This window comes from Pteropus medius, unplaced genomic scaffold, assembly GCF_902729225.1.
Source record: "Pteropus medius unplaced genomic scaffold, Ma_sr-lr_union100, whole genome shotgun sequence".
NCBI classification, from domain to species: Eukaryota; Metazoa; Chordata; class Mammalia; order Chiroptera; family Pteropodidae; genus Pteropus; species Pteropus medius.
Window position 1 is genome coordinate 12,514,689 of NW_024342467.1, and position 27,492 is coordinate 12,542,180.

Sequence of the window (27,492 nt, forward strand, 5' to 3'; positions counted from 1 at the left end):
TGGTATTTATAGGTAAAGGGTCAGAGATGCTAAATATCTTAGAACGTGTGGGAAAAAGAATTGTCCTGCCCCAGATACCCTCTTGAGAAACATTTAGTTAGGGACTGCAATAAACTACATAGAATTTCTTGGTATATTAAAATTAATAGCATAAGGCAATGTTCCCTTTTATTGTTTGGGGCCTGCTGGTAAATTCTGTATTTGTTTCATTTTTTTTAGGCAGCAGGAGAGGTGTATTCTGTGATTTTGCTTCATATGGTCATATTAAACTTCAAGTATTATAACTACTACAGCTATCACTGCTATTATAACTATTAAAGAGGGCTGGTTACCAGGAATTTCAAAGTATTTTATAATTCACAGAGCACTATATATCTATTTAACAGGTTTTTAACATTTGACTGTACATTAAGAGGAAGAATCCATTTTGTTTTTCTTAGACAAAGTAAAAATTATGCTACTTCACCAAACTTATAACAGGAAGTATTTATGGAAAAGAAAATTACACATTTTCATTACTTTGTAACTTCATTTTTCTAGTAAATTAGGTAATGACTGACTTCGCTTAGAATTTCTGAAACATTGTGGTTAAGTAAATATTGCTAAGATCCCTTTAAAAGAGTTTTACTTAGATATAGTTATGTCTAAAAGTGTCAGAAAGGACAGTGATGTCCCACATGACATGACACTGACATTGCATTAGAACATGTATATGTAATATATATATATAATTATAGTTCCTCTAGTAAGCCATGTTCTCAAAACTTCTTAACCTCAGATGACATACTGTAAGATGTCTCACCTAGACATTTTCCTCAGAAGTAGGTACTTTTAATTTCCAAAGGTATGTGACTTGGGGAGGCAAAGGAGTGACAGTGTTTCTCACACAGAGTGGGTGATGTGTGGCACCACAACACCTCACTAAAAATCCCCTCCAGGGGAGGTAGCAGGGTGCAGTTGTAGGGAAAAGCTTCTGTATGGACCAGAGGGGCTTAACTCCTCAGAGAGCGAGAAAGTATTTTGTTATTTTGTTTAAAAGGCTCTTTTTGAGGAGAAAGAAATATATTGTGATATAAGTTATTCCCTTTTAGGAAACCAGATAAAATGTATTCTGTAGTTGCTTGTCAAGTGATTTGCATTTTATCAGAAGATAGGACTGTCTTAAATATATTTTTAAGAGATAAATATGGCAAAATGATAACATTTAACATAAAAGGATGTGGAGAGAATAGAATTCATTAACTTGAATTTCTGAGTCAGGGATGATTGGCATCCAAATTGGGATTGATAATATTTCCTCTACCAGTGTCTCGAGCTGCATTTAATGAGGCACTAGACATGAACTTCTCATTTCAAGCTGTATTTCTCTTAAGAAAAGAGTCTTTGACTTTCTTTCTTAGATGTTGGAATCCTGTGAGTATAATTACAATTCTTTTAGAATATTGTACACTTTTTTACTATATAAAATTTTAGGACAATAGCTATAAATTCCATAAGGAGCTTCACCCTCAGTCTCTAGAACATGCTTGTTATTGCTTAAGTTACTGAATAGATAAATGAATAGCTGGAGTCAATGAATGAGTGAACAGATGAATAGAACTTGGGCTTTGGAGTCAAATAAATCTGGACTCTAGTCCCAGTTCTATAGTTTTATAATTGTCTGACTCAAGGAAAGGAACTGAATCTCTTGGGTCTCTGTTTATTGTAAAACCAGGGTAACAATATCCACTTTACAAAGATATTATAAATCTATGTTTTATTAGAAAGTGAGTTCCGTGAAAGGGGACCTTAAAAAATTTGTTGGATGCTTTAACGAACTTGAGGCTCTCACTGTCTATGTGTCAGTATCACATCTTTCCAATTGCATTGTTTTCATTTGTCTGCTTTTTATTGCTTTACTGAGGCTTTGATAAGGCCGTCCGCCACCACGTGTCCCTATATTTACCGTTTCTCTAGCTGTGCCTTGTCTTTCCTAATTTATCTCTTTTAACTGCTTTAGAACAACAAACTAGTTAGATAGCTTGTTAGTAAACTAGGTAAGCAGGATTGTTAGATAAAGCTGGAGTAACGAGGCTCTATATGAAGGTTTGATCGATTTTATTTTGAGTAAATTTTATAAATTTGAGTATATAATATGACATTTAATTTGTTGCTCTGGGTTTTTTTTGTTTTTGTTTTCTCTTTAGTCTTGACCTGTATTTTGAATAAAGTTGCTGAAAGAGTGACTTTAAAATTTGTAAATGATTATTGAAATATTTTAATTATTGTAAACAATCCCCATGGACTATATTGACTAGTGGTTACCAGAGGACTATAGACTAGTGGTTACTAGTGGGGTGGGGGAGGAGGAGACGGGGTAATGGAGGTCAAATATAGGGGGATAAGGGAAGGGTGAAGTGGGTAAAAGAGATCAAATATATGGTAGCTGAAGGAAACTGGACTTTGGGTAGTAAACACTCAATAGAATATACAGATGTCAAATGATAATGTACACCTGAAAATTATATAATTGTATTAACCAATGTTACCCCCAATAAACTTAATAAAAAATATAAAGAAATAAAAAATAAAATAATGTCCCATAGATTAATGAACAAATTAGAAATCAAAAGTTCCAAAATATCTAGAACATCTCTATAAATTAGGCCAACCATTTGCTCAAGCAAAAACACATTTAATTTAATCTCTCTCAGGAATATTCCCATTTAGTTTTAGATAAAATGTGACTAGCAGGGGAGTGAAAGTAATCAAAATTCCTGATCATAATACTTGAACATCTCTAAGGACGGCAGAGACATCTATAAACACAGATTTTTTTAAACTGACTGCACAATTAGAAATTATATAATTAGTTTTTCCATCTGTCTTCTTATAAATAGTAAAATCAGTCTGGAGGTAGATTTAAGTTAACAAAGGACTCTATAGAAATAAAGAAAAATGAACAACCAAGACCTCTATGTAAAGGGCAGAAAGATCATTTACCTTGGCCAAGTTTCTTCACCACATCCAAAATGCTGATGATGTCCCCTGCTCATGACACAGGGAGATTCATGTTTTGGCCTATGTCCCTCAGGGAGTGAAATAGGTATCATCCCACCACATTCCCTGTCAGCGCCCCATGGAAGCCGACATTGATGGAGAGACTCCCGTAATTCCCGATACCTGTGAAATAAGAAGGACTTTTGAAATATCTTCAGCATGGAATAATATGGTCTGAATGTTTGTAGTCCCCAAAATTTATATGTTGAAATTCTAATGCCCAATGTGATGTATCAGAAAGTAGGGCCCTTGGGAGGTGACTAGCTCTAATAAGAGACTCCAGAGAGCTTGCTCACCCCTTCCACCATGGGAGGGTGTGGCAGGAAGGTGCCAGCTATGAACCAGGAAGAAGCTTCCACCAGAACACACCCATACTGGCGCCATGGTCCTCGACGTCCAGCCTCCAGAACTGTGAGAAATAAACATTTCTTGTTTATAAGCCACCCAGTCTGTGGCATTTTGTTACAGCAACCCGAATGGACTAAGACAAACAACTAAAATTCCTATAGCTTCAAAATTATTTTTAGGTTGCATTTTCAGGGCACAGAATTCTCAGTCCTGGGTAGATTGCGATAGATTCCGGTTATTTAGGCATCATAGGGCTGCTGTAGGAATGAGGTTAAATTCCCGAGGGCATAAGGAGTATCATTTTTTTCTTTTCTTTTTTTTTGTGTGGTGTATGGGTGCTTATTTCTTTTAAACATTTTTATTGAGATATAGTTCACATGGAATACAATTTATCCATTTAAAGTGTACAATTACTTGTTTTTTTAGTATATTCACAAATATGTATAATCATCACCATAATAATTTTAGAACATTTTTATCACCTCAGAAAGAAATCCTGTATCCTTTAGCCATCATACCCTCCCCACCCACCACCCCAGCCCTAAACAACCACTAATCTACTTTCTAGCTCTATTATGGATATTTCATATTAATGAAATCATATATGTGGTCTTTTGTGACTATATCACATATCAGTAGTTTATTCCTTTTTATGGCTGAATAATATTCTGTTGTATGGATATAACACATTTTCTTTATCCATTCATCAGTTGATGGGCATTTGGATTGTTCTACCTTTTGGCTATTGTGAATAATGCTGCTATGAACATTCATGTGCAAGTTTTTGTTAGAATATTTGTTTTCAGTTTTTTTAGATATATACCTAGCAATGGAATGCTGGGTCATGTAGTAATTCTGTGTTTAATTTTTAAAGGAATTATCAAACTGTTTTCCACAGTGGAAAATTTCCACCAATTTACATTTCCACCAGAAGGTTCCAACTTCTCCACATCCTTGCCAACACTTATTTTCCTTTTTCTTTCTATTATACCCATAGTGCATGTGATATGCTATCTTTTTGTGGTTTTGATTTGTATTTTCCTAATGACTAATGGTATTGAGCATCTTTTTACATGCTCATTGGCCCTTCGTATATGTTCTTTGGAGAAATGTATATTCATATCTTCTGTAATTTTTAAATTGGGTTGTCTTGTTATTGAGATGCAAGAATTCTTTATATATTCTAGATATGTCTCTTGTCAGATATATGATTTACAAATATTTTCTCCTGTTCTGTATACTATCTTTTCATTTTCTTAATAGCATCTTAGGAAGCACAAAAGTTTTTAATTTTGATGAAGTTCAGTTTATCTATATTTTGTTTTGTTGCTTGTGCTTTCAGTGTCATATCTAAGAATACATTGCCAAATTAAAAATTTTGAAGATTTACCCCTATGTTTCTATGTTTTCTTCTGACAGTTTTTTTTTTGTTTTGTTTTGTTTTTGTTGTTTTTTTTAGTTTTAGCTCTTAAATTTAGGCCTTTGATCCATGTTGTGTTAGTTTTCATGCATGGTGTGAGATAAGGGTACAACCTCATTCTTTTGCATGTTGATATTCAGTTGTCCCAGCACTATTTGTTGGGAAAGGCTATTCTTTCCCTATTGATTGGTCTTGGCTATAGATTATCTTTTGAATTTTTAAAAATTGAGTCTATAGCCATGTTACCCTGAACAAACCTGATCCCATCTGATCTTGGAAGCTAAGCAGGGTCAGGCCTGGTTAGTACTTGGATGGGAGACCACCTAGGAAGACTAGATGCTGTAAGTGTAAAAAATTTAAAAAATAAGGCATTGTAAGCTGACAAGGTCCTTGCAATCTGTGAGGTCAACCAAGGGTTGCCTCACCTTTAAAAAAAAAAAAAGGTCGGTACCGTAAAGGGGCAGCAGCACTTGCTCCTAAGCTCTAATAGTCCGCCAGGTGGGGACCACAGAGCAGCGCCATCAGCATCTCCTAAGAGCTTGTTAGAAGTACAAATTCTCAGGCTCCATCTCAGACCTAAGAATCAGAATTTCTGGGGGTGGGGGCCAGAAATCTGTTTAACAAGTCTTCTAGATGCTTCTTATGCATGCTAAAGTTTTAGAAGCATTGCCTTATTAGCAGTTACCTGTCCCAGAAATCGAGTTTCTAGTAGCCTCACCCCTTACAACTGTGCCATTCAGTGTCCTAGAGACCTGGAAGTTTCCTAGATTGGCTGGTAGGGCTTAATCAGATCTTGAAAACCAGAAGTTCAGATGACTTTTTCTGCTCTTTCTTAACAAGGGAGTGAAGGGCAGGGACTCCATCCTGTTCACGGTTGTATCTGTACTTTAATGCATGCTTGCTGAATGCATGCATACATGAGTGAATGAGCAAGGCCAAAGAGTTGGATTTGTTTCCTGGACAGCAGCCTATGACACAGTAATGAAAGCTTCAGGCTGGGGAGAAGGCCTCACAAAACACTTAAGAATATCTGGCAAAAGATCTGCTTCCTAATTAGGAAAGATTTAATGACTTCCAGTTTCCAAGAATGGTACTCTAGATATGTGGGCTAACCTTCCCACTAAAAACAACTCAAAATGCTGAAAAGGGAGCTTCTGGGTGGGTGAAAACATGGAGCTGTGGAGAGAGTAGTAGGCTCAGAGAGCATGGAAGCTCCATGCTCCTTCCCACATACCTTGTCCTATGCACCTCTTTAATCTGGCTGTTCTTGAGTTAAATTCCTTTGTAATAAACCAGTTATCAATCACCAAGAGGTGAGCAGTATAGAAAACAAAGACCACTGATTCATAACAGTTTCATAGCACAGCAAAGGAAGACAAGTCACTGTAGACAAGGTCTCTGCCACACTCACCTCAGAATCCCCAGGATATAGCATAGTGTCTTACAAATAAATATATGATGCTCAATAAATATTATTTGACTAGGTAGTTTTCCTTGAGAGCAGACAATGATGTAAGAATATTAAAAAGGAAGCCAATTGTACCTTAGGTTAAATTTTCTTGGGGAAGTTGAATTCTATTTCTATTTCACTGTATTGTACTGCCTGGAGAAGATAAAACAAAACAAACACAAAAATGCTGAAGAGGAAAAGAAGAAAAAAAGAAAAACATCTTCTTAAAAGGAGCTAATTGTGAATAAGACAGAAAGGCAACCAGGGCTGCATAAGAAGGAAAATAGGAATCCAGAGAGGTAAACAAGACAGAAGACTTGTTTCCTGTAGGGCAGTGGCGATTCTGGCAAATTTCATTTTTGTTTTAAGGACTTTGCAGGGTGAGAGGTTTAGAAATCAGCCAGGTGAGGAATCTAAAGGAGACTATCTCCCACAATAGGCTGGGATCCCAAAAGTCTGCCCTCTCATGTTAAAGGTGAGTCAGATGTAAACCAGCTCTGTAGTTGTCTTCTGCCCCAGTTTGTGGCTGCCTATGACTTGACCTTAGATTTAAGTGGTCTAGGATAGGTAGTATACCCCCAGGCACCTTGCAGGACCAGCAGGATTCCCTTCTGGAGGAAGGATTCTTTGGGGGAATCATTGTCTAAGATGAGTTCTAAAGGATGAGTAAGACATCTAGGTAGAAGAGAGGGAATACTCCAGACAGGGGGAATAACATATAAAAAGGCCTAGAGATAAGAAAGGTTAAGGAATCAAAAATTCCCGACAGTGTGGCTCCAGGATCCTTCTTAGGGAAGGACCTGCTTTGTTTGATAAAATATTGTATTAGGCCACTTGATGTAGAGACAGAGACTCTACAAGTATGGGTGTTGGTAAGAGATCCAGCAACTTAACACTGATTAAGCTGCTCTGAAGTGGGGATTTGGTTTTTTGCTTTTTTGAGGGGAAGATGAAAAGGGAGTAAAGGGAGAAGAAAAAGAGAGAAGCCAGCAGGATGGCAGGAGGCTAGGGTCTGCATTGGTGAAGTGCCAGTGAGAGAACCCTGGTGATAATTAGGCTAAAGAACTTTTAAGACTGTGGAAGTTATGGCTAATAAGGGACTTTAAGTTATGTACTGTATGGTGTGATGTGATTCTTCCTCTTGACCCCTGATAGTGACGTGTATGGGGCTCACAAATGCTCCATGTGGATGAGGTCTTTGTAGAAAATTGAAGGTGACTGAGTGTTGCATCTGAGTCAAAATGTTGGATGGAAGCAGCTTAAGTGGAACCAGGAACCCAAAGTCAGGAATGGCCACCCTCCACTCCCATCCCAGGGATTCGGGTAAATTCTGAAGAAGGCTTTGGACTTTCAGAAGGTGTGGAATAAAAGATTTGAATGAAACTTATCTAGATCTTAAGGGCTGAGAAAATAGAGTTGAATTTGGGGCCGAATCAGTAGAGCTGGTATAGAATTCAGGAATTTGAGGCACAGGAGAGAAGAGCTGTGGTGAGAGGTAAAGCAAGAGAGGAAAACAAGAACAATATCCGATGGGGCCGTTAAGCCTTTTGGACTTAGAAACATGGGACAGGAGCTCAGGGAGAGAGGTACGGACTGTGAAGCTATTTTCTGTTTTGTACCAGTACAGCGCTAGGCTTGATGTAATCCCCCTGTAAACATATGCTGAATGGAATGAAGAACTAACACTCAGGACTGTCTTATAAATGAATGCTTTAGCTCAGAAAGTCACTACATAGTGGTTGGCAAACTATGTCTCATTGGCCAAATCCAGCCTACTGCCATTTTATTGGAATGCTGCCCAAACCATTCATTATATATTGTCTCTTTTCTAAGGCTTGAGTAGTTTGACAGAGACTATAAAACCTAAAATATTTACTATCTGGTACTTTACAGAAAAAGTTTGCCAACTGCTGCACTAGCTAGTCAAGGAGAATCTGAGAGACCATTGATTTGGGGTGCTGTAGAAGAGATGGTGGCAATTTGCTCTCAGATCTCTGAGGCCTTAACCAGCTCTATGACTGTGATCAATAGACATGGTTTGGGGTGCATGACAAGTGAAAAAATTTTAAACACATTTGATTAATGAGAACGTAGCTTTAATATCTAAGTTTTAAAAGTTACGTTTAAATTAGATAAGTCAGTTTCTCAACATCTGAACCCAATACATTACACTGTCCCAGGAAAATGAGAGAGAGAAATGTTAATCATTCATTTGGGTCGGTATTCATCTAAAGCTAGTAAGTTGCAGAGAAACATGTAAAATAAAAGGCAAAGCAAAAAGAAGTCATATTTCCCTTTTATTTTAGGGTTTCACATTTCCTCCCTTAGGTTTAATAATATAATAATAATAGCATTATTTGAAGGAACTAATTAAAATATGGAAGTTTTATGATTAAATAGTTTTAAAGCTTAAATAATACATGTCTCCATAACAAAGAAAATAATAAATGATTAGTGCTGCAATCAGTAGCCACATAAAATTGTTTACTTGTTTTTGAGAAAGATATGCTCCCTACAGATGAACCAATATCTTACTTTGGAGTCATTTTACAAAATTTAAGCATTACATTCCAAACTTAGGGGCCCGAATTTAGCCAGTAGTTATTGAAAGCCATGATAAAAGGAAAGCTCAGAACAAACGTACTGTCATTTTTAGTTGCCAGAGAGCTAATAGTCAAAAATTATTCAGGAATCAGAAAACAGAGGAATGAACTCATAAACAAAATGGAACGTATCATGAAGTCTTAAGCAATTCTCAAGGCATCTCCTTAATTGATATGTTTGTTTGCCTAATGAGCTAGAGAACCTGCTAGAGGTATGAGATGTCCACTGAATGGAAAAAGGAGATAGGCATCTGTGATGATTTTGAATAGCTGTACCTGCCATTCTTAAATTTTCAATGGAAGAAATACAAAAGAACATCACCTATTAACATTTTTAAAGGTAATGAGCTCATAGAGTACATATATATTATTGACTATGGTAATTTCTCCAAAATATGTCAGTGAAGAAAGTAACTCAAGTATAAAGATTAACTAGTCCTTGGTCGATAGGTAAGCCAGAACCATAATTCTGGTTTTCTTACTGTTTTCAGTGCTTTCTGCTAGCCCAAAATAAGTCGGAAAACTTCTAAACATGCATATTCCCTAAATGCATAGACCCACCTCCGACCTAGTGAGCTAGAATATCTACAGCTATAGCTGCTCAGGTGTTTCAGTGTACCCTGTCTGCACACTAAAGCTGGGTAGCAATGGTGCCAGACTGTTTTACCTATCCTGGAAAGGAAAAAAATAGGCTGATGTGAGAAAACCATTTTGCATTTCTGTTAAAATTGCCGAGTTAGTTCAAAATGCATTATGATATTTAAAAAAGGCATCCCCTTAAGTGCATCTATGTTTAGAAAATTATGCTGCTGAGAGCTAACATATGCTAGGACTCGTGTTCATCCTTATTGCTATGAAGGGTAATTCCTAAAAGCTAGGAGATTGCTGTTTTGTCTTGCTTTTGAGATTCGAGCTGGGAGCCATCGACCCGTAACCTGATCTAAAGAAGCCTCAGCATTGATAGAGCAGAAGTACCAATGTTTTCCTGACGACACTTTCCAAAGCAGTTCAGAAGAATAACACTGAAAGAAAGCAAGATTCTGTTTCTGTGCACTGCCCAGCTGCTTCTTAAGAGGGCATTATTAGGCGGGGTTCTGAGAATACACAATCATTTCGGCTTTCCTATTTGGGACTATGAAAGGAAAGAATTCACGTGGCATAAAAGGGAAAGAAAATTTTAGTCATTAGGAAGTAGGTTGCACCTCGATATTGCTTCAAATAATACTTTATTGTAGTTTGTAGCTAACTGAACATATGTTTAATTTTATAGTCAGTTAATGAAAAGCAGTTACTTTCTCAAAGATGCTCCTCTTAAATTTCACGCCAGTTAAAGGGTTTTGGAGCCAATTACTAACCAACCATAGGACCATTTAGGTAGAAAGGATCAAAATTTCAGTGAAAAGCCTGAGATGAGTACTTCTGAGGGGATAGAGAATTCAATCAGCTATGGCAGCCCTAAATTCCTGCTCAGATCCCTTTTGGCCAAATATAAAACCTCGCATTGCTGCTTTTGAGCTAGGGTCAACTGCTCATATCCAGATTACACATGATTTACTAAGGGTTTCCTGGGAATCAAGGGATGACCATTGGAGCTGAATAGGAATTGGGGGCTAACAGCCACTTTTGGGAGTCAGGTAACAGCAGAAGAGTAGGTAGGTAGGTACAGCAAGGATGAATTCAGCAGAAGTCCTCTTTCTCACAAACATCGGGGGCCTCCTTCCTCATGGAGATCCCTTCTGTGGACTCTCCTTTTCATGAAGTGAAAATAGTTTACAAAAATACATTGACTATGATCTTTAAATGTTAAAAAATGGGGAGGAACATATTGAGATGTTAACAGTGGTTTTTATTTCTGGGTAAAGGAAGTACAGAGGTTTACTTCTTTGAGCTTTAATTTCATAATTTTTTTCTGTTGGGAAAATGGAAAATTTGTTTTCTGAATGGATTTCCATGATTTCTAAACTACTTATAAGGAACGTGTTAGTTTTTTAATTAGGAAAAAAAAAGCTTTCTTTTTCTTTTTTTATATGAAGAGCATAGTTACAAATTGGAGTGATCCATACAAGTCTGATCAGGACAGTGAAAGCCTAGAAGCAAGAAGACAGAGAGTCTGTTGAGAACCAGTGTGTAGTCTGGCAGAGAGAACTCTTAGCCAAAGGGATCTTCGAACTCTGGAAGGGCTGCTGTCATGGAGATGATGGATTTTTCTTGTTTTGCATAGCTTCAGAGAGAAGCACCAGGATCAGCAGGTAGAAATTGAAAGGAGGAATAATGTTCTCAGTAGAAAAAAAAATTATTTAACAACCAGGAGCATTCAAAAGTAGAGTGGACTGCCTGTGTGGGAGTGATGTCATTTTAGAAATGTTTAAACTGAACCTAGGAGACTTCCTATATGATTTCTTAAAGAAAGAATTCTTAAATGAGAGGTTTGACCAAGTGAAATTAAAAAAAAACAAAAAACAAAAAACAAAAGGAGCATAATGAAGAATCAACCATATAGGCTTTTTTTTCAACATTCAAGTGTTTTGAGAACTTTTTCCCCCCTCAAAATGATTCAAGTAAATATAATACAAAAGCTGGCACTAAGATCTTGGAAAATTACTTGTTTGTACCTGTTATTACTTCATATGTAAAATAGGGATAATAATAGTACTTATAGGGTTGTCGTGAGGAGTGAGTAAAAGAATTACTATGTAGAAAATGTTTGGTACAGTATATGTTAGAAGCAGTTCTTTAATTAACCTGTCATTAATATGTTATAGACAATTTAGTAAAGCAAAAATTTAGACAGCAACTATGAATAACAGATTCTGAGAGTATTTTTGACCAGGTGGTGTTGGGAATCACTACACTACTCTTTAAATAGATTAATTTCTAAATGAAGGAACCAATCATTCTAAAGTTCTAGAATGTAGTGGGTGAATTTGACATCTACCATTTAAAAATACATACCAAATACAACTATCAAGTTCATAACAGCTGTGGACACTTCGATTTAGTTAATTTTCATGTTATGCCTTTCCTATGATGTGATAAACAAAAGAGGCCCGTAACCGTGTTTTCTCTCACGTATAAAAATATACAAATATACTAAAACCTTTTTTAATGTTTGCTTTCTCTAGTTTTTGTTTTACCTGTCCTCTGAGGCTGTTGGACGAGTAGATGTTTGTAGCGGTGTGTGCAGTTCATTAGAGTAAAGAGTGTCTGACAGTATGTCAGCTCCTTCAAGCTCCCTGCAACGGTAAGGCCTGCCATGAATAACCTCCATGCTTCTTGGCTAAAAAGGCACAATCTGGAAGAGAAAAGGAGGACATACTTGGTCCGAGAGTGGACTGACTTGGCGGTTATCACACTGACTCTCCCCCTTCAAGGCAGGCAGGAAACGTGCTTTGTACTGATAAATTGTTCAACCCAATGCTGCATAGAAATCAGGGGCCTTCTTCCTCATGGAGATCCCTTCTGTGGACCCTCAGATGTCACATCACTAATAAATAGGAACTGAAGATCTGTGGAAATGAATTTCAACTGAAACATCCACTAAGTGAAAGATGTTCCTGAGTAGTCTGAACGCTACGTGGACGATCTGTAGGTCCATACAAGGCCACCGCTTCGTGGACATCGACTGAAATTCAGTTCTTGCCTCAAGTTTAACCATAAATATTCAAGAAAACTCAGCTCATCTCCCCCACCCCCGACTCCAAGCTCTTTCTAAAAAGCAGGGAGATTCATTATCCAACAGAACCAGCAGCTATGCTTCCAAAGGCTTTGGGGATCTTGAACGAGAGAAGTCCTTTGCAGGGAGGGAGGTGGAGAATCAGTGGTGAAGCATGAGCGGGACCCCAACGGGTGAGAATCCCACCCCTCCCTCGGACTTGGAGGCGGACACTGAGGCCAGAAGCTGCGGCCGAGCCCCCCGGGCCATCAGCACCCCGCCCAGCGGTGCCTCGGATTGGGACGCACCTGGGACATCAGCTTGGGAGAGGCACCGGTCCGCGCCTCTCCTTCCCCTCTCCAGAGCTGGCGGGCCTTTGCGGGGCGTGGAATTCCGCGGTCTTCCGCACCTGCGGCCCGGGGAGCCTGCGGGCAGGTGCGGATGAGGTAAGGCCAGAGAGGGACCTCTGCAGGCCAGGGGTGGGGTTGAGGGTGCCTATGACGGTGACTGTGACCGTTGCGCTAGGTAATGCATTCTTGCGGGGCTGTGGGTTTCGGGAGGGCGGGCAGCGGGGCGGCGGGCGGCTGGTCGAGGCCTCGCGGGAAGCCAGCCCAGGAGCTCAGTAGCCGTAAGAATCGGAAACAGGACCGGAGGTGAGGAGACGGGACCGCACACCCAGTCCAGAACGGAATAGAGACACCTGCCGCCCAGGCCCGGCCGCAGCCTCCGGCCCGCGCCCGGCTCACGGGCGCCCTCTGGCAGCCGCATCGCTGTCTCCCTGGGGGGCTGCGCTTGCCAGCGGTGCGCCCCGGCCGGGCGTTCTCCCTCGTGGACCGGGCGGAGGAGGAGCACAGGGCCAGGGTACAGGGTAGAGGAGACCCTGGCGAGGCGAGAGTGTGCGACCCGTATCCCTCCCCCGTACCCGGCCCCACCCGCTGGAATGGGGGACAGTACGGCGAGACCGAGGGTGGCTTCCGCAGGACTCCGCCAGCGCAGCTCCGGGGACTGAGCCGTAGCAGAGCCGAGTTCTCCCCGCCCTGGGTGGGCGTGGACATGGCAAACCCGCAGGTCCGCCTGCAGTTGCTCCACCCTGTCCCCAAGCACCCAGCCCCCCACCTCGATTGCCTCAGTTACTCCCATTCAAGAAGCGAACGTGAAGCACGTTTCTGCACCTTACAGGGCAACGAGTTTCTGTGGTGGCTGAGAACTGAGCCCCTGAGAAGGGCCGGGATGAGGGAAGGTTCCGTTTGGGGAGAGGCTAGAGCTGAGCCTGCAGGAACACAGGGAAGGTGGGGCCAGAAGGACCGCCAGCTCTCAGAAGGGAGGTGTAGCAGAGCCGTCCTCTGTTTTACAACTTTTTAATCAGCCCGTAAATGGGTATTCATTTCGCGCTGTGGCTTTTAGGCGAGTGTTCGCTGACGTGAGGAGAAGAAACGAGCATGGGATAGGCAAGGTGGTAACTTTATATTCTTGGTCCCTGCACCTGTCCCTCCATTCCTGCAGTTATCACCCACTAAGCCTGGAAGGGTAGATTCTGGGAATTAGAAGAGTTGCGAATTGGATGGCTTGTCTTTATCTTTGACCCCATTATACATTTTTTTTTTCAATTTCTTATAGAAGTCCATCCTAACCTTTTCGCCTCTCCTGTTTTCGGGATGGCTCATTAAATTCCCTCCCATTGACTACCCTGTTAGCCCAGCCTATTTCAAGTATTCAGCTTTCCAGTACTTTCCATACTCTACCTTTTCCCTATACTCGACGTTTGTCCTTTTGCCTCATGACCTGATTTATTCCTGGGAGGTAGTAACTGAGCATAATACATTTGATCAGGGATATCTCTGGAAGCTGCATCACCAGCCACGTGTGACCGTGTAAGCAGATGGTTGTGATACCAGGGAAGTTGGGGCAACTCTGGGTTAATGGACTGCGATATATAGTGATAGCACCTGGGTCCTAGTGGATTTGAAATTTTATTTTAGATTGAATGAGTGTAAAAGGTAGGAAAATATAAGTGCTCCTTTTTCTCTTTGTTATTATTTATAGATAAAATGTACAGGCAAGAAAAAATTCATTGTCAGATCTTTGTAAAACAATTGCTCACTTTGGAAATGCTTCCCCATCTGAAAGGTTCTGGGGATGTCAGGATCAGGCCTATTTGTTTGACCAACACTCCTTATTCTAGGCTTTTGTGATGTAATGCCCACCGCCTCAGGCCATCAGGTGATGTATATGTGAACCCAACAACACAGAACAGCCATCTACCCAGGGGTGCTCAGAATGACCTACTTCTTAGGCAGATCACTGCCACCAGCGGGGTCAGCGGTTTCCAATCACCTTTCTACTGACATATTGATTTCTCTTTCACCACCTCATTTACCTGAATGTTCCTTGTGTCACCAGTAATCCAACAGGGAAGAGGAAATTTGGGAATAAAAAAAAATACATGCAGAGAATATTGTGTCTGAGTGGATAAAAATTCTGAACCCTTAGAGCTAGACCTTTAACAAGCAAGGAGTGAAAATACAGGACGTAGGTAATAGTGTAAAGCATGAATTATATACTCTGTAGGTTTTCTTTGAACTGTTATAGAGATCTTTAACCAAGTGGTATTTGGTAAGTTTTTGAGGAACGTAGTACTTCTCGTCAGATGTGAGTATTTAAAAAAAAGTTTTCTCCAGTTTTATTGATATAATTGACATACAGCACTGCATAAGTTTAAGTTGTACAGCGTAATAACTTGATATTTGTAAATATTGTGAAACGAATACCACGATCAGTTGAGTTAACATCCATCACCTCATATAGTTACAATTTTTTCCCCTTGTGTTGATAACTTTTAGGGTTTACTCTCTCAGCAACTTTCAGATGTACAATACAGCATTGTGAACTAGTTATTCTGTACATTCTGTCTCCAGGGCTTATTTATCTCATAGCTGGAAGTTTGCATGTTTTGACTGCCTTTGTTTAATTCTCTCACCATCTACCCATTGCCTCTGGCAATCTCAAATCTGATCTCTTTTTCTATGAGTTTGGTTTTCTTTGAAGATTCCACATACAAGTGAGGTCATACAGCATTGTCTGTCTAATGTATTTCTCTTAGCATAATGCCTTCAAGGTCCATCTGTGTTGCTGCGAATGACAGGATTTCCTTCTCTATGGGTTAATGGTATTCCATTGTATAGATATACCACCTTTTCTTTATCCATTCATCCGCTGATGTATACTTAAGTTGCTTCCATGTCTTGGCTATGGTTTGTAATGCTGCAATGACCATGGGAGTCCAGGTATCTCTTTGATATAGTGATTTCATGAATTTTTTTTTTTTTTTTTACATTTCGCTGAAAAAATTTTATTGGCCTTTTGGATAAAAATGGGAATTTATTTGCCAAGAAGAATGATCCTATCATACTTATGCTGGACCCAGTGCATGGCCTCCTCTTTGCTGATTCTGTGTTTGGCCCCAATGCAGCCTGTCCTGCGTTTCTTGTCTGCGATGCTGACACCTGGCCTACCCAGCAGCACATAGAAGTCCAGGCCATAGATAGCCATGCTTGGGTCATATTTAATCCCCAAATTGAGGTATTCCTGGTTCCCAAAACCAAAGTTTCCAGTATCTGAGAAATTATTTTTTCGTAACTCGTACTCTCACGCCTTTAAACCTTTCTCCAAGATTTCTTCTGCCTTGGCCCCACGGACTGTGCAGTGGATGGCAATTTTTCATTTCTCCTGATGCCAAAGGATCTGACAGTATATCAAGCTTTGGAGAACACAGGGGTCTGGCCTGAGAGCTGCTCCAGGACCTGGACTGCCCGGGTCAGTGTGTCTCTACTCTCCCCCACACAGGCATTGAGGCAGAGCTTGCGGATACGAAGCTTCTGCACGGGGTTCTCCTTTTTGCCTTGATCCTGCGTCATCATGAGAGACAGGAAGAGCTCATGAATATTTTTTAAATGAAAAAACTTTGAGTCTTATTCCTTGCCTAGAAGATGTGTTGGAAAACCTCTTTAGGTGACTTTTAAATATGCATTTTAAAAACTTAACACCTCACAGGTTATCTACTTAGTAGGATAGTAATTAAAAAGAAAAATACACACACACACACACACACACACATTCTGCTGGCTTTAAAATTAAACTACAAATAAACTAAATGACACTTTAATATTAAATTGAGTATTTTGTCTTGAGTAGCTAAGGAACTATGCAGTCATGGAAATGACATAATTGCAGCCAGTTACATGCTTATTACCTAGAAGGGGTCAGGGATTGTTCCAGCTCCTGCAGTCTGTGGGGATACGAAGCGATGAGCGGTCATAATCCAGTGGGTTAGGTGCCATATTGGGAGGCCAGCACACTTGCTTTAGGTACCTCGTCAAGAATCTTCTATTGTGACTGGAGAAAAAGGGGTAAGGATAGGCATGGGTTGCACATTAATTTCTAAACTGGAGAAGAAGCTTGGGATGGGACGCCGAGAAAGGTGAAACAGGTGAGATCATTCGTTGAGAGTAAGGGGTAGAAAGTAGATGTGAGTAGTGAAGCTTTGAAATGTTCGCTTTGTGGAAGGAGAGGACTTTCTATAGAAAAAAATAAGTACCTTTTACATAGAGGCCACACTCTATACTTTCCACGCTGACGTCCCTTGAGCCCAACAGCTTCGTTGGGCAAGAGAATGCGGTATAACATAGAAGAGCAGCTGGCCCCCTGGGTTCTTCAGTGCACTGACCCGACAGGCAAAGACGGGGTTTCCTGTACCGGCTGGAATCAGTCGACCCCCATCACTAAGGGGAACGGGATTGCTGCTATACAGCGGGGACAGGGGAGATTCCTGGAGTTCCCTGGTGTTTCTGAGGTGCTTTGGTCCATGCTCAGAGATAAAAGTCAGTGGGAAGCCATAGCAAGCCCCAAAAGGCAGCTCCAGTGAAGATTCAGGTCCCCCAGGAAAACCCTTTACCTGGTGCTGTCTGGGGGCAAAGGGAACATGGAATGGGTGGTAGAGTAAGGAAGGTGTGCATAGCCTTCCCCGCCCCGGAAACCACACACATGATGAGGGCTGCAGTGATGCTCCACATTTTCTCCCCAGCTTCCGGGGACGAGGCTCCAGAGATGGCCCCAGTGCACCTCACCTCCCACCAGTGACATTCACATGTTAGTTCCTGCCCACGTTTGTATGGGCTGGGCTGTGACTCCTGTTAACCACTTGAGTGCAGCGGAAGTGACGTTGTGACACTTCTAGACCTAGTCTTTAAGAGGACTGGCAGCTTCCACTTTCTCTCTCTTGGGACACTCACTTTTGGGAGCTCTGAACCACCATGAAATGTCTGACTGCCCTACTGGAGACCCTGTGGAAAGACAACACAGAGACAGAGAACGGCCCTGTCATCTGAGGAGATGACTTTCCTGTTGTCATAACGACCCTGTCATCTGAGGAGACGACTCGGGACCCAGCTGCCATCTGACTGCAACCACATGAGAGGCCCCAAGTGAGACCAGCAGAAAAACCACTCAGATGATCTCCGTCAACCTGTGGAATCACGAGAGAAATAGTTGTTCTTTAAAACCACTGAGTTCTGGAATAGCTTATAATGTGGCAGTAAATAACTAAAACACTTGTTACACATATGCCTGTACATCTGACATAATTTGTTTTCTTCCTGTTTTAATGGTAGGGTGGTTGTCAGTATTTAGGGTGCTGATATCTTGACAGCATTGTAACTAAACTCGGGAGGAAATAACATCATCCAGAATGGATATGGTGATTATTAGGACCTCCTGGGGAGAGGGTGATAGTATATTCATTTGTATGAAAAATAATTGCATCTTTTTAGGTGGAAATGTGCCGTATTATTGTTGCACTGATATTTAAATATGAGTAGAAAGGTGTGTGTGGATACTGAGTAGCTGAAGGAGTGAGACCTGCTAGTTATTTACCTACTTCTATCACCTCCGAGTCCACTCTTCTCTGTGTTCTCTGCAATTCTGGGCCGGAGATTCTGTAAATTACATTTTCCAGACTCTCGTTAGATTTTGCCGATGGGAGGCACTGCAGAGAGTGTGGGAGGCAGAAGGGGAGAAAGGATTTCCTTGTTGTTTCCAGCTCCTGCCCTGAGAGGTGGCAGCTCTCGCTCCAGCCTCCAGCTCCTTTGGCATGGCCCTGCCTCAGTTCTGCTGTGCCCCTCAGTGGTACAAAGTGGCTGTAGCCAGGTTTCACTCCACTGGCAGCAGGGGTGCCGGTCACACCTCACCCTGTATCTGCTGGGCCGTGCCCTGGGTCATCTGTACACCTGCTGGGTTCTGCCACCTTTTCGGAGGTTCAGGCACCAGCTATACAATGTCCTCTCCTCAGAGATCTGAAAATGAGCTGTGAGAAGCCCCTTGCTCCTAGAGGCCTGTGCACCAACCCACATGGAACCTCCTCCAAGCTCTCATAGTCTGGAAACAAATTCTGGTCTTTTTTGGCTGCTCTGCCTTAGGGCTAGTAGTTTATTTTTGCAGTTATAAATATCTGGGTTGTTTCTGCATTTCCATTTTGCTTTTTTAAACCATGTGTAACCAATTCCCTATTAAATCCTCTGTGTTTGAAATGCCTAGTGTAGTTTTTGTTTTCCTTACTGGAGCTTGAGTGATACATCTTTTCCATTTGTGTCTGACGATGTTGGTAGTAGGTAGGGATTACCCAAGTGAGTCAGTGAAATATAGAAAAGTGGCTGGATGGCTGAATTGTAGACCAGGAATCTGCAGAACAGTAGTCTGAGCAGCTCAGTAGTGAAGGAATTGACAAGTCCGATTGTTGGATTGATCGGTTTCAGTATGAAGTTTTGTTGGGCAGGTGAGTCAGAACGAGGTAGGATGGGCTTGAGGTATTAAATTAGTTGTGATGAATTAGGTAGTTGTGGGATCTAGGTTTGATAAGAATTAATAATATTAATAACAACAAAAATTGGCTTTCACTGAGTGTATACTCGATATAAGCACCTGTGTGAATCAGTTTGATGTTTAAATAACATCACTTGGAAATTGTGGTGTTGGGATTCAAAACCCAGGAAGTCTGATTCCAGAGCTTTTAAAAAAAATTAGTCGCAGTGTAGGAAGAAGTCAGGCGTAGCTGCAGTGGCTTCCATGATTTGCGACAGTGGTTGGCACACCTTTTCAGTAAGGGGTCAGATGGTGTTTTAGGTTTTGTGGGCCACGTGGTCTCTGTCCCAGCTACTCGGCTCTGCTCTTGACTGCTTCTACGCACGCACACGTGACTCACACCAATTTCTTCATATTTCAGTGGCCAAAGGAAATTGCAAGGCCATGCCCGACGTCAGTGGCCCGGGATGCGTCACGCGCTTGTGTGCCTGGGAAAGGAGGGAACTGGCAATGTCAGCGCGTTCTGGTGGAGTCGCTCACAGCATTCTGCTGCGGCTTCGCCCCCCTCCCAAGGTTTACCTCCATCCTGTCCTTCTCCTACACCAGCGCCGGGAGAGCCTAAACAAAACGCAATTCTGGCTCGAGTCTCGCCTGAAATCCACCATGGATCCCTGTTATTCACAGAATGAAAGCGACTTCTTAATTTGAACAAATGCCTTCATAACCGAATCTGTCTGTCTCAGCCCCGTCCCACGTCCGCCCCGCCTCCAGTCATACGGAACTACTTGCAGTTTCCCGACTTAGCCTTTTTTTCGGTCTCTGTCCCTTTCCACCTGCCCTTCCCCCACATCAAGTTTCATCCTTTTCGTTAACTTTATATATCAGTCAGTGTTCAGTAAAGAGCAGAAACCATACTCATTATTTGAACGAGACAAATTTAACATAAAGGATTATTAACGGTAGAAGGTGGTTAGCTACTAAGAGAGGGCGATTCAGACTCCTTGGGAGATGGTGTGGCTGTTGTAGGTGCCCACAGCCTTCAGATGGAGAAGACGGTTGCCAGGGTGCAGGTAGGCACTGGTCTCGAGGACGGGTCGGCTCTCGTTGGAGGGTGTGAGTGGACCATACTGGCCTGTGGAAGTGGCTTGTCATTGCTGGAGGGTGTTGGATGGATGTGGCTGCTGGAGGAGAAAGTAGTTCGAGGACACGGCTGGAGCTCTTCTATGTGGCTGCTGAACTCTCCTGCTGAATAATCATAGGGGACCAGTACCTGCAATGGAAGTGTCTTCCTTACATCATTGCCTTACCCCGGTCATTCTATTGCTCTCTACTCACGAAGCTTAAATTCTACCACCTGACAAAGGAGAAATGTCTGCTGGGTTCAACTTCAGTATCACAGAGCAGGGCCAAGAAGAGTGGATTTGGAGCTCAGAGCCAATAAACTGATAACTTGCACGCCTTAGAAATAATGATACAGTAGTCCCCCACCCCTTATCTATGGTTTCAGTTACCCACAGTCAACCATAGTCCAAAAATATTAAATGAGAAATTCCAGGGATAAATAATTCAGTAGTTTAAAGTTGCACACTGTTCTTAGTAGCACGATAAAGTCTTGTGCTGTCTTGTTCCGTTCTGCCTGGGACGTGAATCATCCCCTTGTCTAAGTGTGTCCATGCTGTATACACTCCCCATGCGTTACATAGACACATGGTAGCCATCTCAGTTATCAATTGGTTATGAGAGGGAAAGAGATCACGTTTACATGACTTTTAATTCAGTGCATTGTTATAATTGCTCTATTTTATTATTAGTATTGTTGTTAATCTGTTACTGTGTCTAATTTATAAATTAAACTTTATCATAGGCATGTATGTATAGGGAATATATAGGGTTCAGTACTATGTGCATTTTCAGGTATTTTCTTGGGGTCTTGGAGTGTATGCCCCAAGGATGGAGTTTCATTTGGGGTTTCCAATGCCCACCTTTAGTCCTTTGTACTTAATAGGCACATAAATGTTCACCTAAGGAATAATTGTTTGGATGTTCTGCTCTTGAAGCCAGTGCCAGTGGGCTAAATAATTGTTCACACGGAACATTTTTTAGGATAGACCATATGTTAAACTACAAAACAAGTTTTAACAAATTTAAGAAGATTGAAATCATATCAGGTTTCTTTTCTGACCACAATGGTATGAAACTAGAAATCAAAAATAGAAGAAAAATTTCAAAATTTATAATTATGTTAGCTTCAAGCTAACATTATAGTCAATGATGAAAGGCGAAGGCTTTTGCTCAGGGAGCTGGATGTCCACTTTGGGCTTTATTCCCACCGGAGAAACTATAGGCCATGGTGGGGGGCCCTCTTGGGGTGGCACTGTGCAGCTGCTCCTCTTACCCTTCTAATGTGGTTCTTCTCAGTTTCTGAGGACCTGGGAGAGCTTCAACCTCACTCCCAGCTTCTGGATTTTCACAATGATGTCTTGTCTGTGGCCAGTTGCTAGTCAGTCTTCTTGTGAAGGGGACTGAAGTTGGAATCTTGATTACATCACTCTTTCTGTCTGTGTTTAATGTAAGTTAAAGGAGGTGAGAGATCTGCACACCGAAAACTATAAGACAATGATGGAAAAATTGAAGAAGACACAAATAAATGGAAAGATGTCCTATGTTCATGATGGGCAGAATGAACATACTACCCAAAGTCATATGTAGAGTCAATTCAATTCTTATCAAAATTCCAATGACATCTTTTATAGAAATGGAAAAAATCCTAAAATTTGCATGGGAGCACAAAAGGCCGTGAATAGTCATAGGAATCCTAACAAAGAAGAAAAAAGCTGGAGGCATCATACAGCCTGATTTCAAACCATATTACAAAGCTGTGGTATACAAAACAGTATGGTATTGGCATAAAAGCAGACACATAGACCAATAGAACAGAACTGAGAGCCCAGAAATAAACCCATGCATATATGGTCAGTTAATATTTGATAAAAGGGCCATAATATTCAGTGGGGAAAAGATAGTCTCTTTCAATAAATGGTGCTGGGAAAACTGGATATTCACAAGTAAAAGAATGAGACTGGACCCTTATCTTACAACACTCACAAAAGTTAACTTGAAATGGATTAAAGACTTAAATAGAAGACCTGAAGCCGTAAAATTTCTAGAAGAAAACACAGGGAAGAAGCTCCTTAACAGTGGTCTTGGTAACAATTTTTTTAGATATGACACCAAAAGCACAAGCAACAAAAGCAAAAATAAACAAATGGGACCACGGCATACTAAAAATCTTCTGCAGAGCAAAGAAAACAAAATGGAAAGGCAACCTAGGAAATGGGAGATGATGTTTGCATACTGCGTATCTGATACGAAGTTAAGATTGAATATACGTAAAGAACTCATGCAAAAAAACCCCCAATAATTCGATTTAAAAATTGGCCGGGGACCTGAATTGATATTTTTTTTCCAAAAAAGATATACAAATGGCCAACAGGCATGAGAAGTGGTGCTCAGCATCACTAACCACCAGGGAGACTTGCGCATCGAAACCACTGCGTGGTGTCGCCGCACGTCTGTCAGGATGCCTATTTTCAGGAAAAAAAAAAAAGAGAGAGATAATAAGTGTTGGAGAAGATATGGACAAAAGGGAACCCTTGGGTTCATTGTTGGTGGGACCGTAAATTGACACAACCACTATGGAAAACAGTGTGGGGATTCCACAAAAAATTAAAAATAGAACTGTCGTATGACCCAGCAATTCCACTTCCAAGTATATATATTCAAAGGGCATGAAATCACTGTCTTGAAATATCTGTACCCCATGTTTATTGCAACAGTATTTATAATAGCCAAGACATGGAAACACCCAAGGGTCCACTGACTGATAAGTGAACAAGAAGATATGATTGTGCACACATAATCTCTCTCTATATAATGTCACATATATTATAGATAATATATACACACAATAGAATTAGTAAAAAGAATTCGAGCATTAACTCTTATGTGTATTTTAATCACACACATATCTCTTTACCAATATATTATAGACACATGCACACACACACATACACACACACACATCTCTTGCAGATATTGGTGGTAAAACAAGCACATTAAAATGAGAACTTTTATATGTTTGTATTTGCTGCTTACCAGTTTTTTTCATTTTCCCTCCATTATCTCATTTATTCCATTAATGTTAATTGAACAACTACTGTGTGTCCAACACAGGGGATACAAAGTTGAAAATATCTGATCCCTGATCTCAGAAAACTCCCCAGTTGAGTAAACCATTGGCTTCCAAAGTGGGATGAAGCATCAGTAAGATGGCAGAAGATGACTCGATAGGGCATGGAAGAAAATACTAGAAATACTAGAACTTCTATACGTTTTTTATCTCAACATTTAAAATTTCTATTTTTTAAATATTTTATACTAGACTTTATTAATTCAGTGATTCAGTAAAGGAAGGGTATGAGGAAATAGGCACTCCTATTTTAAGGGAGTGCAAATTGGTACAATATAAATGGAAGGCAATTTACCAAAGTGTATTGAAATTATGACTGTATAGCGTTTCGACCTAGGAATTTTTCCTACACACGTACATACATAGGACTCAGACACAGAGATTATTCAGTGCAGCATTTTATGTAATAGGAAAGGATTTGATATGACCTAAATGCATATATAAGAAATGTTTATATATATGTGTGTATGTGTGTGTGTGTGTGTGTGTGTGTGTGTGTGCATGTATACACACACACACACACACACACACACACACACACGTATATAGATAAAACAGAGCTAATAGCTAGGGCACCAAGTCTGATTTTGAAAGGCGATCTAAGTCACGTGTCTCAACAATGACATTACTTTTCCTACCCCTACACTTTGTTGAGAATTTGGGTGGATGTAAAATCCCAAAGCGTGAAGGAGGAAAAGTCATTTTTAGATGAATAAGTCTTCAAACAGTATACCTTCCAGGCATCTCTTTTCTATTTTTTAAGTCAATGATCCCCTCCCTTTGAATTCAAAGACAATTTGTAACTGATAAAAGTAGTATAATCTTTTATTTTGTTTTGTTTTATTTTAGAAATTTGAAGCCATATAGAAAAAATCCTAAACAAATCGAAAGTAGTTGCTTCTGGGGAATAGAAATTGGGAGTGGATGAGCTTGGGGTTGGGATATAGTTTTTCATCCAACTGGGACACTTTTCAGGGTGGAAGGGGGGCGATATTAAAATTGCACTGGGATAATAAGCATAAATCAGAAAAGTTCCTGGAAAGCTAGATGCAGTCACCCTAATTATAAGCCTTGTAGAATTCTTTTGACTTGTAAATTTTGTGCACGTATTTTTTTTCTAAATATAAAATTAATCTTAAAAGAAGACTGATAATGTTTTAGAAATCAGTTAGTACAGCTTCACAGTTCATGCAGAAATGACATTTGTAATATTCCTGATGCATAACCGGTCATCCGGTCTTCACTCAGACACCTTTCCATGGCTCATGTTAGGTTTGTTACAGGGCAGCTGTGATTGGTAGAAATTTCTTTCAAACTTGCCAGTTTCACCAATAGATAATACTACAGAACACTTTCTCTTCTGTGACTAGCCCTGATTTTAAAAGTGCATTGTTTTCATTGGTCCAAAAGAGGTGGCGCTTTTACCCTGTCTGGTCCCCCAGCGTTTCTGTACCATTGTGCTGTGTTTATTACTATTAGAGTGAATACTGCCCATAGACCTGAAAAGTGGGGAGAGCAGGTTTACTTAGGATAAGAAACATGACTTCAGAAATGATTTAGCATTTTGGGTAAGGTCATTTGTAACTCTATAAGGTAAAAGCCTTATCAGGTTTGAGTGACAAGTGAAAGGCTCATGCATCAGAGAAATGGCTGACTTCAGTGATGGACAGCCTCTGGATCCATGCCTGTTCCAGGCCTCTGTCAGGCTGCCACCATTTTCCTCTTGCTGTCCTAGAGGTAGGATAGGCCAAGACTGACAAAGAAGCTTGAACGGGCAGTTGTTAAAATGTCACCCCCTCACACCAAAATCTAAATGGCTTAATTTACCATACTGTGTTTTAATGAATGAGAGTGAAAGAGTGAAGAGGTTGTGGTTTCTAATCAAACAGAGTAATGCTTTAGTTACTGAAATGCTAATGGCTTAATTGGGAGGGAAATAGAAGTTAATTAGCTCAAAAAGCTATGTTAAGAAGAAACTAAAAACATCTTTGCCGCAATTAGATCTGGTTTGTGGTAAAAGGAGGTATAAATAGAAGTTAAAGGGTCAGGAGTAAATATTTTAAAAATTGATCTCTTTATAACCAGTGACTATTTCAGTTTTATAATAAATACAACCTTTGCATTTCATTGAAGATATTTTAACATAGAATATTGCTGGTTCTTAGTGGGCACTAATTTGTTTTGTTTAAGTACTCTGCCTTTCCTTAAGGATGTACTGATTCCCTGATGCTAATAATTCTTAACTCATAGCTAGACTCAGGCTGCAAAAGTGATGTTTGCTTTTGCCTCTCATAAACTGTTGAATTGAGGTGATTGTACATTATTTAAAAAATTTAAAGTGTTAACTGAGCCTTAAGTGTACAGTATATTGTACAGTATAAAAACAAGAGAATCTTAAAGACTTTTTGTTATTGCGGTGGTGGTGATTTTTTTTGGTTTAAGAATTTAAAATGTTAAGTACTAATGTGGAGCATTTTCTGCCCTCTAGTGGTTAAAAGTGATTTTGCCGTATTGGTTACATTTCAGTGCTGTAAATTATAAGGAGAAAGCTACATATTTTAAAAGCGGTTTGAAAATTATGTAGGTGCATTGCTATACCTAATTAGTATTGTTGCAGATTTCAAGAGAGATAAACAATAGTTTTATGTTTTATTGACCAGAATATACCAATGCCTGAAATTCTGGCAACAAGTAAAATAAACATAATTCTTCAGCATTAAAATAATATTTCTCTACCTCTACAAAGAGAGTATTAATTTGACATTAATATTATTATAATTTAATTTTACTCCTGATTCTAAGAGTGATTTTCCTTTCATACTTTAGTTTCTATATTTAGGAAGAGAATAACTAACGAGTGATAATACTTCCCATTTCCAAAGCTACGCATGAAATTAAATGTTACATTAGTGTTATATTATGAAAGGAACACTTCATGACATATGAAAAAAATATACTATTAGGAAGAATGTGATAAAGCACAGGAGTTTAAAGAAAAGTGCTATAAAATAGCATGAGAATGATTGTTGGCCATTTTTCGTTTCTCAGGAAAATGAAACTAACCAAACTCTTTGTTTCCATTACTGTTATGAAGTAAATATCTCCTCGTACCCGACTGCTAGCAGAAACCTTTACTGTGCCAGGTATTTCTAGAGAAGCATTAGCTCTGCCTCCAGGTGAACGAGGTACATTATGAGCTGGCGAGATGATAAAGCAGTTCAGGAGAAAAAAGATCAGCAAAAATTATCCCCTTTCAAAACACGCTTAAAGGGAATATAGGGAAAATTTGGAAAATTTAATGTTCTAGTAAAAAATGTGACATTCTTAAATATATATACAAATATTTAAGATACAGATATATATCTTAAAGCTGTCAGAGTCAGTGCATCTCTCAAAAGCATCAACCTTATTGTTGTCATAGGAATTTTTTTGGTAGGCAAAATAGCACTGAAGCTGCGGATATGGTTATTTAGGTATTAACAGTGTGAATATAATTAGAAAATAGTCTCAGACTATGTAATAGGGAAGTGAAATGTACTTAACGTCACTGAATTGTACTCTAATAATGGTTACAATGATAAATTTCATGTGATGTATATTTAACCCAGTAAAATAAAAAAATAAAAATTTTTTTTTCCATACTTCTAACAACAGTGAATACAATGTGCAATACGTAATAAACATTTTAGGAACTCAGGGCCACTTAATAAATAGTAAGTTAAAATAAACATTGGATATAATAAAGAGGGACAGGTGTTCACCACATAGTTTCCCAGTTCAAGCCTGACTCCGAGCAACGAAGTGATTTTATTTTCCACAGGGCAGTTGGTAACGGACCTCCCCCTGGGTGAGAGGAAAGATAGAGCTACGACACCCCGA

The 27,492-nt window shown here is 40.0% G+C and overlaps 1 protein-coding gene, 1 long non-coding RNA gene and 2 pseudogenes across 2 annotated transcripts in view; 2 read left to right on the forward strand and 2 right to left on the reverse strand.

Annotated features, from left to right (window-relative positions):
• The window catches only part of SPMIP4 (sperm microtubule inner protein 4), a 38,640-nt gene extending 26,480 nt beyond the window's left edge, over positions 1 to 12,160 (reverse strand). Inside the window, exons 1-2 of the mRNA XM_039862574.1 lie at positions 11,995 to 12,160; positions 2,983 to 3,162 (exon numbers count right to left, since the gene is read on the reverse strand). Of these exons, the coding sequence (XP_039718508.1) occupies positions 2,983 to 3,162; positions 11,995 to 12,128 (314 nt within the window). The 5' untranslated portion in view covers positions 12,129 to 12,160. The remainder of the gene's footprint in view (positions 1 to 2,982; positions 3,163 to 11,994) is intronic.
• Positions 4,870 to 27,240, forward strand: LOC120602362 (uncharacterized). Its single transcript, XR_005652716.1, has 3 exons — positions 4,870 to 4,883; positions 9,498 to 9,501; positions 25,650 to 27,240. It is a non-coding gene; the product is annotated as an uncharacterized LOC120602362 (long non-coding RNA).
• LOC120602559 (uncharacterized) lies at positions 5,037 to 5,155 on the forward strand (annotated as a pseudogene).
• On the reverse strand, positions 15,891 to 16,429 carry LOC120602358 (60S ribosomal protein L11-like; annotated as a pseudogene).
• Positions 27,241 to 27,492: the final 252 nt, after the last annotated feature.